Raw genomic sequence first — 13,458 nt, 5'->3', positions numbered from 1 at the left:
CAAACCCAAGAGAGGAGAGGAGGAGGCACGGTGACAGTGATTTAACATGGCTCACGGTAGCATTCACAAATTAAGAACAATCCCTGGAGAACAGGTATCTGTAGTGTCTGTGTGATTCCACATACTCAGGAGAGGCTGCAGAAAAATCTACATTTCAGACAGCTTTGGGTGGTCACAGGAGCCCAGGAGAAAAGATGGATCTTTAGTCTGAATCCAAATGGGGATTTGGAAGGGAATAGAGGCACTTTAAAAAAGCGGAATAGACAACGACAGAAAATAATAAACCCCAAGCTGAGTCCTCCACAAGGCGTGCAGGACTTTGAGTGGGAAGCAGAGATGCCCAAATGTCTGATTTCCAGTGACAGAAGCTGTGAGAGGTTCTGAAAGCCCAGGAGTGCAGCTGCAGGGCCACCTTTATGGTTCAGGTACCTGCAGAAGTGGTTATTGGAATGCATCACCCAGAACACTGCTGATCCACAGCAAATTCCACCAATCCTTCACAGCAAGGTTAGAACCATGCAAAATTAATTAAAAACCAAACCTTTAAATAAATAAAATAGACTTTTAAATGAAGGTGGTCATGAAGCAGAAGTTGAGGGCAGGTGCTGGTGCCCTCTGAACAGGCAGACTCCTCTGAAAGCAAAGCTAATGAACAGAGAGTTCTCCAGGCTAAGGGAAGTTGTGTCATCTCCACTTCTTACATTACAATAAAGTTCTTTCTTTTTGCATCTTAGAATCTCTGGTTTAAACATTCATAAACTTCCATAAAGCCCAGCAACCCCCCTGGCTGTACACACAACTCCTCCACATCAGAATCACTGATTTATTTCCCACTCATCTCATGCTCCGAGCAGAAATACTTGCACATTTTCTCATGCTCTCATGACCTTTCCAGACAATTAAGGACACTGTTTACAGAACTACAGCTTGTAAAAACCCCACTCACTTATCTGTTTACACACAGAACAAAAAAATAAATTTGGATCATTACTTGTCTTCTGGGCAACACTCTGGCACAAAATACTTTGAATAAAACAACTGAGTCTATACCTGTAGTTAATGTTCCCCACGGTGGCTACACCAAACTGACCCAGCTTTTTACCAGTACCTGTTTCCCCCACAGGTGACTTCAGTGTTACAAAAGCACCAAATCCAGTGTGGCCCTGCCTAAAAGCAGCAAAAGGCACCTGAGGCACCACTTAGAGCCACAAAATTCTCTGCAGCTCCAAGAAGGGTAGTTGGGACAGTTGTGTGAACTGAAGAGCCTTGTTAGATGTGGCTGGAATACAGAAAACAAATCCCAGAAAAGACTGGAACACCCTGGTTTCCTCAGCTAAAATCTGTTACCATCTCCTCTCAAAGTGGGACTGAAAGAAGAGCTTTTTCTTTGTTAAATGATGATTTGGAGTGACACTGACCTTTGCCACGGCACGCTGTGCACTTTAATGGATCTCCCCTCATCTCTGTGTCAGGTTCCTGGGTATCATGGATTTAATATTCCTTATCCTGCTCCTGAGCCAGTGCTATTAATGGCTCTTGAATCTAGTACTGAAAAAAGCTCTGCTATTTTTCTGAGTACTTGATTTGTATCTATTCCTCGATTTTCTCTATTACCCAGTGAGAGAACTCTTCTCCCAGCAGCTGCCACGGTGCTTTCTGATGTGTGCAAGCAGCAAAGGCTCTTCTCCTGACTCTGTGCGGGCTCTGTGCCGCAGCCCCTTCTCTCCCGGAGGGCTCGGGTGGGATTCCAGCCCCCGGAGCCGGGAGGAGCCGCCGTGCCCTCTCCAGCAGCGGGATGTGTGCGGCAGGCGCGGTCCCAGAGCCTCACTAGGTGGAGCTGGAGGCCCTTGGCTGCCCAAGCTGCAGCGCCGGGAATTCTCCAGCTGTGCTTTGGCTGCCGGGGCACGATGGTCAGCGGAGTTAGGAGCGCTTTCCCTGCACTTTCCCTGCTGTGGAGCCATCCCAGCACAGCTCGGCACTCTGACAGACACCCGGGACAAGTCCTGCCCCCCAGAAACCCAGGGGGACACAGCCTTTACCTGAGGAGACAGATTAAATGTATTTGTCAAGGAAAAAATCCCTCTCCAAGGGCAAAAGGGAAAGAAGAGAATAGCACTAACGGGAAAGGAAAGCTGAGGTGATTCTCACTGTGAGGGGTCTGAAAATTCAGCAAATTCTGAGTGCTACAAGCCCGGAGATCAGGTCAGATCCACACGCACAAGGCACAGCTGCAGGTCCCCAGACCTGGTGCCAGGGACAGAACATGAAGCATCCAGAAAATGACCCTCCCTTTCTAAAGATAAACAGCAAATTATGCTGATGGAGCAGCCTGCAGGACAAACTCCATTCTACTGTCTGGTATTTCTTAACTAGATATATGTATATATATATTTGGTATTTTTACTCTTTCTTTATTAGTCTCTGAAATAAAATATGTATGATATTTATCTTCCTCTGCTATGATATCCACAGAACAAATTCCTCCTCTGCTAACGGCATATCATTAGGAGCCTTTTCTCCAGGGTGAAATTGGAATCAAGCTCAGACTTAAAAAATACACCAGCAAAAGCTGAAATTCTGTCCTGGTTGGGGGCCAGACGGTGGTGACTGCCAATACCCTGGTTAAAGTGGAAAGGATGATAAAGTGAAGTGGAACATCAGCTTCCTCCCATGTGATGATAAAGACAAGCAACACGGAGTGTGGAGAACAAGGAGTCAGCTCTGGGGAGATTTAAATTAGGCTCATCCATCATGCTGAACCTTCCTGCAAGGATTCTGCTCTGTCACCACGCGCTTTCCTGCAGCACTTTATCCACAGAGGCAATCTGAGGGCAAGGAGAAATTTGCACACTCTGCCATTCCCACCCCTCTCACTGGAGGTGTCACCTGGACACGCCACCAGGACAGGGCTGTCCCCAGGAGTGACCCGGACAGCTGAGCAGGCCAGGACAGCTCCCTTCACACCAAACACCCTCAGGAGAAAGGAAAACTTCCCACAGTTAATTCTCAGGCCATGTTCCCAGCCGGGCATGGTGGCTGCTGGAACAGGTTTGTACTGGTAAAATGCAAATTAAATAAATAAATACTTAATTTATAAGCATGATTCATCAGAGGTTTCATCTTCTACAGCAAAGAAACAGATGTTCTATTGATGGCACTTCATTAGAGAGATAAATGGGGTCACACACGTATCTCTGCTCACATCCATCTGCATAATAGACCAAACATTAAGATTTGAATTCCACATGGTGCATGTGGCTCTCAGAGCAGCCTCAGAGAGTCTCAATGCCCAGAGCCAGCTCACCCACCTCAGGCTGCCTCAACAGCCAAGGAAATTGAACTCTGCTCAGGAAAGCTTGGGATTTAACTCTGGCTACTTAGGAGACAGTTTCACTGGAAAAACAATTCACAGAAGAATACTGGATTTTAAGTAATGGATGGCAGTGATTTGTGGTACCCACCAAAATACAGTATCTGTCATGAGGACGCAACTCAAAGCAGCAGTGACAGCAAGGTCTGAAACCACTGTTCCCCCTCCAGTTCAAGTGTGGGAGGGTGAGGACTGGGGACAGGGTTAGGGAGAGCTGAGAGGGATTTTCTGGTTTTCTGAACATTAATGCAGAGGCCTCAGAGTTCCCCTAGCAAACAGAACCAAGCCTCCTGCACGTTAATATGCATTAATAGAAGATAATGCTTATAAAATGAGTGTTGTTTTTTGCACAGATCTGTGCCTTTGCTGTGTGTGGATGTGTGTCAGGCACAGCAGCTCTGCACACCTGGGCAATGCACCCTGTGCCCAAAACACCGCTGAGAATCCATCCCTGCTCACTGCTGCTCCCCATCCATCTCTGCTCTGCTGCTCAGACTCTCTTAGCAATTGTTTCGCTATTAGAAATTGTGGAATGTAAATCCTAATTTATTGTGACTGATCCTTTTATTTCCTCTGGGGGTGGGTGGGTGTTTCTGCTCCTCTCCCACAAACCTGCTCTGCTCGCAGGTAGCAGCTGCACACGCTCACCCTGCGGTTTCCAGGCAAACAACACCAGTGCCAGGGAGAGACAAGGAACACTAAAAACCAGTCGTGTTTTCACTTCCCAACCTATTTTTGAAGCAGGAGGGAGCGGGGAGGTGTTCTTACCTACACCAACACTGACATTTGCGTTTCCCATCCTAAAGAATATGCCAGATCTGTGTTGGACTGTCTCCCTCCACTGCTGCCCTGCAGTCACTCTGAGGAGCAAATGGGCACCTGAACAGCAACCCTGCAACCCTGCACAACAATTCAGCAATTTAGTGACCAACATTTCCCCTCCTGGGGAGGTTAATGCACCCCAACCCACTCTCTGAAATTTTGTTTTGGTGTTCATCCGAATTTTATCTGATCCTAGGAGCAGAGTTATGTGAATGAACACCAAATGTTCTCACTTCAAACACACCAGCCCCATCAAAATGTGTTCTTGTCTAAGGGTATAAAGGTAATAATTGGTAACCTTTGACTGCTAAAAATGTAAAGGGAAAATATCTTTCATTTAAAACATGCTCGTGTGGTTACCATGGACACTGCTTAATCATGAAGGATGACTATTACTTGTTCCTATAGAAACCAAGAAGCTTAAGAAGCATCCTGTAATTTACCTCCAGACGCCACATTTTACGCCAGTCCACCTATTACCACATTTGGGTACTTCAGAACAAGCCCAGGCTTGATCTCTGACTCTAAACAAAATTCAGTGATGCAGAAACGCCGTAAGAAACCAAAAATATGAGCACATAAGGAACAAAAGAAACTTGCACTTCACATAAATTGGTTTCTTCAAAAGGAAACATTAAGTGCTCAGCATCTGAGGATTTCTCTTTCAGTGCAAATGTTAATGAAGCAAAACTTTGGTCGTCTTTATTCTTGTCAGTGTTCTCCAAGTCCACACAATTGCAGAGCATGTTTTCCTCCAACTGAATGCTTCAATGCTCAACTTAAGATGAACTTCTGGAGCGGTGTGAGAGCCTGGGTTTCCTAATGAGCCCCCGGGAGCCGCTTGTGGTCCCAGCCTGGCTCTCCAAACCAGACCTACAACAAAAACATGTCCCTCATGCAAGGGAAAAAACCAATGGACAGCACAAACCTGCAAAATTCAGGCCATGTGTTGCTCTAACCAGCCTTTTAGAGTTTATGCTTATTAGTAAAACCACAACACTTGTCTGGCATTGCTCATCACCTCAAGGCTTTACCTTCAGCACCAAAGAAACATTAGTCAGAATCTCTCTCTTGTGTAGGTCTGGGGGAGAAAAGCTTCCAGAAATAACCTGTGGCTGACACTGCTCCTTGACCCTCGCTGGCTCTAGGTGGGGAATGGATTCCCAGCTCTCAAAAAGCCATCCATGTGTCCATTCTCTGATTCCCAAAGGGGCCTGAGGGAGCTCAGTGTAAAACCCTGAGGCTGCACAAACCAGTGACAGGACTTGGGACCTCTGGGGCTTGTGCAGCTTTTTTCACAAGCATATATACAAACAATTAGTGTCTAACTCTAAAATACTCTCTGGAGGGTTGCAAAGGAAAGCAAACCACCCTCAGTAGTGTCTGAGCTGAAAAAAGCAAAACTGATAAAGCCCAAATGAGAACGTTCCCTGGCCCAGCTCGTTCCCATTTCTATTGAGAGCAGAGTGAATTAAAGGATTAGAGAGTGCCTTCAGTGCAATAACTTAGGGGATTAGTGGTACACTAGAAGACCTTCAAGGGAAATACAGGTTTAAAAGCTTTAAAAGGCAGCTCTGTGTCTAAATTGTTTGGACTGCCACAGCTGTAAGGAGACAAACTTACTCTAATACATGAGTGATCATGAAAGGTCTGCTGAAACCCCTCGAAGCATGGTTTTGAAAGCAATTCTAGTTTGGACTCAGACCAGGGTTTTTAACCTCTTTCTCATTTAGTACCTATGGTTTGTAGATAAAAACTCATTCCACATTACTCAAGAGCAAATCTGCTACTTAATTCCTCTCAGAGCAGTCAGCCCCTCTCAGGAACACTGTCAGGGGAAAAGGAGGGGACTGCAGGAGGAGAGGGCTGGAAACAGAGATAAAGGAAAAGAGGAGCAAAAAGTGACAGTGCTCCTCAGAGATTCCCACTGGGGTTTCCCAGGGGAACTTTTACAACTTGATTCATTTTTGATCTCGTAGGAATTTCTCACAGAGAACGCTCACTGAGTGTGGCTGTTCCTGCATTTCTGATGTGTCTGGAGGAGATGGGGCAGGTCAGGGTTTGTTGCAGGAGCAAAGGGAGTCGAGGCACTGCTGCCACTTCACTCCTGCCTGCAATAAATTCACTCTAAATTTTTGCTTATTAAAGGGATTCTGAGATTTAAGCATTGTTTAATATCAAAACAATTCCAGAATTCCTCCATCACGCACCACTTCCCAAGTCATTAAATTTAGTCTCAATTTTTACTAGACAATGAAGCATTGAACAAACACAGCAAAGTCTCAGCTGGAGCACTGGTGCTAAAAATAGCACAGCTGCCAGTGAATATTTCCTATAAACAGCACAGCTTTAAACATTTTGCATATCTTTTCTATGGGCATCTGTCAGCCATGCTGTTAAAATTTCAATGAAAGACTGAAAGACTTCTGTGGTGAAACAGAAAATGCCACAAAAGAGACTTGAAAAACAAAGCAATCATCATTAAAAAGTGCAAAGCAGGAAGGTCTCCTTTTCCTGGCATTTAAAAGACACCACCCTTGGAAAAAAAACCAAACTCAGTACAAAAAACCAAGCCTATTGCTAATATTTATTACTGGGCTCCTCACTTGCCTGCTCCCAGCCCTTAAATGAGAAACAAAATCCTGCAGAGATGGAAAGGGAGAAATTCCACCTGGCACTCCTTGTTCAACATCATTTTTTGTTAACGTGCTGCAGAACTGATTTTCAGCTAAGGAAGATCAGTGAGAGGTGAGTGCAATTTCAGTTGGCTTTAAATATAATAAAACCTCCTTCGTTGTTATGTCACTCTGGGACATGCTGGGACAATTTTCCCTTGTCCCAAGCGAGTGCCTGAACCTCCAAGGTATTGATTATTTGGATATAAGCTGATCTCTCATTTATCACTTTAAAGGTTTTGATTTCATCAAACAGAAAAAGAAAGACTAAATTCCAGCTGTTTTCAACAGATGTGTATCTGAATAGCCTGTGCTGAGAAAAAAACCCAGCCTGACCTTGGCCTCCCCGCTCAGTGTTCGGTGCACTGAAATTCTGGGTTTTGCTGAAGATCAGTCAGATTTCTCTTCACAGCAGCCATCAAAGGAAAGGAAGAAGAAAGCCTGCTTAATAAAAATCCTTTTCATAAAACACCTTTAAAAGCATCTGTGATAAACAGAACACAGAGCAAGACATTTATGTCCAAGGCTGTCAGAGGCAGAAGGATCAGGAACACGAAGCCTTCAAGATCAGGAACTCCGATGTTCTCAGATTCTCGGGGCTTTGATGCCGACTGATCGCCTGCAGAGTTTTACACAAGAAAGCCCCAAAGCCAAAGCTGCATTTGGCTCAGAGATGGGACTGTGAATGGAGCACTGCAAGCGGTTTCTATCAGCAAAGGGAATTTTCAAACCGCTTCCCACTGACCCCAATTCCTTCATCCATGAGTAAGGAGAAGCAGAGAGAGATCCTGGAGAGAGCCACGCACCCAAGTGCAGCCACAAGCAGGTGCTGCTGTCACTGAAAATTCTCCTTCTCCCCTCTCTGCCTCCCAAGAACCTTCCACTACATCAGATGGGTCACCTGGGAGTAATTATAATTACTGCCACGATTCCTCCCGCAGTCCCACACATCTCTGGGCTGAACAGATGGCCCAGGGGTTCTGCTGGCAGTTTTTTCTCTAACTAATGTTTACCTGCAGCATGTCTTGACTCTGTGGAGAGCAGAGCTGGGGGATTCAGGCACTAATTCCAGCAGAGTTTACGGGTGCAGGGAAGCCTGTCTGCTTTACCCACCCTCAAACAGCCGCGGTTTAACGTGCTGGAGGCAGGATCCCATCAGGCTCCTCAGAGCAGCCTCCCCCTGCTCAGCTGTGCCCTCCCCAGCAGTGTCACTGCTCAGGTGTTCCAGCCTGGCCTCCCAAAGGGGCAGAGGGACAAACACACCGAAATGATGAATGTGGTAAAGGCACCAGGGCTGACCAGAGAGCTCCAGAACAGAAGATGCCATCACATGGACCATTGAACAAGCTGCTGTCACTGCCAACACCTCAAAGGCCCGGACGTTTTTCTGCACACTGCAGCAGCCTGGCTCCATCTGGAGTCCCAACACAAAGCTCTCCCCTCCTTCCCTCAGATCCTTGCACAGAAAATGCAGGCTCTGCTCACTTTGCCCAGCTGAAAGCACCACAGCAGCTCTTTCCTGAGGGAGTGGCTCTCTCTGTCCCTCAGGAAGCAAAACCCATTTCCCAAACTGGGTCTCAGCCCTCCCAGAGCTCCAGCCTGACTGGGATCCATCCCTCCATCCCCAGCAAGGGCTGGCAGCAGCAGCAGTGGCAGAAGGGCAGGTGTGGGTGGGTGGCATTGCCACTGGGGGGAGAGTGGGCTGTGGCAGGAGATAAATACATGTTTTCAAACACAACTCCTGAGTGTTCAGAGCCTGCTGGATAGAAACAGAGGGCTGGAAGAGGCTCACAGCAAAGGCAGCAGCTCCGACTCCTGGGTGCTCCAGCTGCAGCTCCAGGTATGGATGGAGCACAGGGAATGGTCCCACACGGGGACAGGGATCCTGTGCCAGCAGAGATCTCCTCCTCCCTGGTAACCCTGTAAGGCTTGCCCGACCCCCAGCAGGCTCCCTGTCCAAAAGCATCTGCTGAAGTGACATTCCTTGGAAAAGATCGTCTCGCAGGTATCACTGCTCCTTCAGCAGAGCCACAGGCTCACCTGAGCCCTGTGGGGATCTTGGCAAAGGGTCCAGAGACTGCAGAGTGCAAAAACTGCCAAGAGGATGTCTGGGAAACACACACGTGGCAAAGCAGACACTGCCAATTCTGTGAAGTGACTCCAATCCGCCTGAATTTATGGCAACCTCCCACTAAGGATTCCTGATCTCTGAGAATCCCAGCCAGAGACAGCAAACTCCTCTGAGGATCAGCCTTCGAGGGGGCCTCAGCTCCCTCCTTCCTCCAGACTCGCAGGGTTTGAATTCAGCATTACATCACCCCCCAGAACCTAGAACCTCCCTCTGCTTTCTGCATTTTCCACAGCCCCCAGACACCCACAGCTCATCAATCTTCCAGTGGGAGCTGCCCTGGTTTTTCGGTGGATTGACACAAGTGGGAACAAAATTGTTAAGGAAAGAATTCCTGTTGCATTATTCCAGCACTTCCACCACACTGCCCAGCCTGGGCCAAGCCCCCTCTGACCTGCTGTGTGGCCTGGCTGTGTGACATCACCACTGCACAACAAAAACAGATAAAAATAAAGAGAAAATTCTCGTCCAGCTTTGCAAATCCCTTTCAGATTTACAGATAAGAGGAGCTCAGCTAGTTCTGAGAGGCTGCAATCCCAGAGACAACACAGAATACTCCAGGAGAGATCAACAGCAACAAGATTGCAGCTGGTTCAAATCCAATTTCTTACAAACTTTCGGGCTGATTCCCATTTCCATCAAATCTGCCTGTATATTCCTCATGTTCCTGACAAATGATGCCATTAAGTTCACATTGGGTTACCTAAACGAAACTAAACACATTTAGTTTGTCATAGTAACTGAAATGACAGTAAAATATTTTGGTTTTGCACAGCACACAAATAAAGAGGAAAAGGGAACTGGTACATGTTTGGGAGTTTACAAACACTTCTCCTTAACAGCCAAAACAACAAAAAAAAACACGCTAAGAAAACCACTGTCTGCTTAAAGGAAAAGCTGAAGCTCAGGGACTGATTTAGCTTCCTATTGTTTTCTCTGCAATGATTCAAAATCCTTAAAATTGTCCTGAGTGCCAGGAGAAGAGGAAAGAGGACATTGCACTGAGCCAAATCTTGCAGTGCTAGTGTCGAGTTTAAAATCTGCTTCATAAATCAGAATTAACTGCAGTGGACAAGTCCAAGCCTGGATTTGTACAGACACCTGATGGATGTGAAGTTGCATTTGTGTTTTTATTCACACAATAATAAGAAGAAGGGAATTATTTTCAGTTAATGGCTTTGATTAGGCTCACAGCATGATAAATATACCAGGACTGCCAGACTGGAGGGCAAACACAACCCTCTCCCCTCCTTTCTGAGAAAATTCAATAGGAAAAGACTCACATACTCCAACTTTTTGGCTCCTTTAACGACAGGGAAAAGAACCAATAAACAGTTATTTCACAGTAGAAGAGAAAGGCAGAATAGCTTGTTTTAAAAATGCAACTGGGTCAGTTGCTGCCTCCAGTAGAAGGAATGGGCTGCCTGTGCCCTGCAGAAACACCCCTCAGTGGATCTCCCACCCGCTGATGAGGACAAATGGGCCCTTTTAGAGCAGGGTTTTTAAAAGTGCAAAGTGGTTTGGGGTTTCGAGTCCCACAGGTTTCTGCAATGCCTCGGGAGCACAATCTTGAGGCTCTTTGGAAAGTCCTAGCCCTAAACTGTTCTCAGCTTTGTCATCTTAGGCCCCTGGTGACACTCGGCTCATGGGGAACAAGAAGTCCCAGCAATGCCTCTGTGCAGAGACTCCATTTCCTAAGCACGGCTTTTCAAAGCTCTGCAAGCATCACTTGGGCCTCCAAACATCTCGGGGAAGTAGTTCCTTAATGCCACACTGCAAAGCGGACCCGTGGTTAGTCGGAAAGCCCGGGTTAGTGACCCCTCGGGGGTTAGCGCAGCCTGGCCCCAGTCCCTCGCACACTGACCTTGTGGCGAGCCCGGGCCGCGGGGCCAGCGCCCCTCCGAGCCCGGCCCATCCTCACCTACCTACGGCGCTACCTGGCAGCGGCGGCGGGCTGTGCACGGCAATTAAAGAGCTTGCAATTACCCCTGCTAAGCCTGTTCCGGCTGCGGGATCTGCTGCGCTGTCTCTGAAGTCGTGACCTCCGGAGCAGTCGGTAGTAGTAGGACGGTCTCCCAGAACTTTTCCTGCTGTTCATGGACATTTTTGGATCTATTTTACACACACACGCACATGCAGGCACAGGTTCGCTCTCTCCTCTGGCACAGGAGCAAAACAGTCCCAGCGTATTAATGAACTGGAGGGTGGTTCTTTGGAGGGGAAAGGGAGAGGGGGGAAGAGGAACTCTTCACTTGACACATTTAAAAAGAAAAACAACAACAAGAAAACATAAAAGAGAGAGAGAGAGAGAGAAAAAAAAGCAGGCGGCACCGGATTGCATGTCTCAGCTGAGGGAGGACTCGAAGCGAGCAAGATAAACTGTGCTAACAACTCCTGCCCCCAAACAGATAAGGCTGCTGGAGTAGGAATAGGAAGCCAGAGTTGGCCCGGGCTCCTGAAACGTGAAGCAGAGGCTGGAAGAAATCCCGGACTGGATCCTGTCCGCCACACAGCACCATCGGCTCGAAGCGTCCTGGAGCGCCCGCAGCGCCCCGCGCAGCCCCGGCCGCTCTGCCCTGCCCCGCCGGGAGGAGGCTGCGGCTCCGCTCGGGAGGCATCGGGAACGCTGCGCTGGGGAAGGGGATAATGATTTCCTGGCCATGGGACACATGTTAATAATCATCACGGAGCAAAAGCCCCGGAAAATAAAGTGAAATTTGAGAGGGGAAAACTTTAATTAGAAGTTGAATGAACAGAGCTCCAGACTCCCCTGGAGGCCCATTTCCTTTCAACATTCAAACTGAGTTATAGCACATCCCACAAATTAGAGAAAGGGCCTATTTACCATTTGGGTCCTGATGGCAGCGAAGATTCTGCCTCCGGCTCATATTGCTCCATAAAATTACATTTCAATGGGCAAAATTAACACTTTAAGCCATGGAAGAAAATCTATCTATCTATCTATCTATTAAAGAGATAAAAAATTTCACTCCACATTTACTGTTTCTAAAGGTCAGAAGTGAATTGTCCAGAATCTTGTGCCTAAGCTCCTTCCCTTGCTGGCACAAAAATGACTCTGAAGGAAGAATGACAGAAAACATTTCAGAGGCCCAGAATGGTGGCCAAGAATTCAACGCGTGGCTGCTGTTTCTCCCCGGCTGGCAGGTAACAGGGAAACCTCATCCGAGTGGGATGAGCTGCAAAACAACATCTGCACAGTAACTCTCTGTGTTGTGTCCTGGGTTTGTGATTTTTCCCAGCCTTCTGTGCAAATTTATCTTGGTGGTGTCCTGTGACCAGACACGGGCTTGGCTGGGGATGAGCCCCATTCCCCTGTTAGCAGGAGCTGGAAAGCTTCCCTGGATTATCCTGTGTTGTAACAAGAGGCAGAAACTGTTCCAATTCAGCCGCATCGGGACAGAGTCCCTTCCCCAGCACCAACCATCCTCCCCGATTTTAGGATGTCACGCATTTCCACAGTCATGGAAAACGTCAGAACTCCACACGAGCCGCGTTTTCCTATTCCCACCGAGAAGTAAACCCACGCCGAGTGCCAGGAAAACCCAAGTCTGGCTGTTCCCCGAAGTCCATGCCTGGTTTTGAGGCCACACGTGAGGAATTCGGCGCCAGCTTTCAGGCAGGGCAGGAATGAGCGCTCGGGAGGGCAGCGACAAGTTCGGGTCAAGGAGGCAGATCCCAGCTGGACAGCGGAGGCGCCCCGGCAGGGACGGGGATCCTGCCCCGGGACATCGCCCACAGCAAACCCCGGCACCAAGGAAAAGCCTCCACTTACTGCACATCTGCTCTCTTCCTCTCAGCCACAGTGATCTTCCTTTTCATATTGGTACATAAAAAATATAAAAATACAGGGACAACTCTGTTTTCCAGATGAGCAGAGACTCATCCTGTGCAGCTGGTTCAGTTCCCAAATGGAGCTGAGAACATCCAGAACACAGCGATGGGAAAGGCTGAAAACACTGAGGTTTGGTTAAAGATTTGCTGTAGATGAGAACCCGAATATTCAGGTGTCTCTCTGGAATTTTTTGTCATAATAACTGGGATGAAAGCTCTGAAGAGAGTCTTATGCAATTCTGCTTTTATCGCTAGAATGTCTTTAAAACAGCCTATCCAATTTACTTCTGTCATTCCCAATAGCAAAAAAAAAAAAAAAAAAGGCACTGATGGAAATGAAAGTTTATAGAAAACCATTTCAAAGCTCACCCAAATTTAGATGATCTGAAAGGAGAAGATTTGATTTTGTTTCACTGGAGCCAGGTGACTCACGCTCAAAGCTCTGGGGATGCAGGAGAGGAGGTGCTGGGGATCTCCTCAAGCTCTGAGGGAATGTGAGGTGGGAATCCTCAGGATTTTTATTTTTAATCAGCCTGGTACCTTCAGAAACACTCGTACAGGTGACCACGAAGCAAGAGAAGTTAATGAGGGACTTTAAACTATATGACAAG

The 13,458-nt window shown here is 47.4% G+C and overlaps 1 protein-coding gene across 4 annotated transcripts in view; it reads right to left on the bottom strand.

The window, feature by feature from the left end:
• The window catches only part of DAB2IP (DAB2 interacting protein), a 154,827-nt gene that overhangs the window by 119,073 nt on the left and 22,296 nt on the right, over nucleotides 1–13,458 (bottom strand). Inside the window, exon 1 of one of the 4 annotated variants that reach the window (XM_063409531.1) lies at nucleotides 10,982–11,389. The exons of 1 other annotated variant lie outside the window; for it this stretch is intronic. In XM_063409531.1, the coding sequence (XP_063265601.1) occupies nucleotides 10,982–11,099 (118 nt within the window). In that variant the 5' untranslated portion in view covers nucleotides 11,100–11,389. Of the gene's footprint in view, nucleotides 1–10,981; nucleotides 11,390–13,458 lie in introns of those variants that run through there. 2 more of the 4 variants (XM_063409529.1, XM_063409528.1) reach the window with 2 other exon arrangements.

This window comes from Prinia subflava, chromosome 12 (assembly GCF_021018805.1).
Source record: "Prinia subflava isolate CZ2003 ecotype Zambia chromosome 12, Cam_Psub_1.2, whole genome shotgun sequence".
In the NCBI taxonomy this organism is placed as follows: Eukaryota; Metazoa; Chordata; class Aves; order Passeriformes; family Cisticolidae; genus Prinia; species Prinia subflava.
This window is presented reverse-complemented; position numbering and strand designations above follow the sequence as displayed.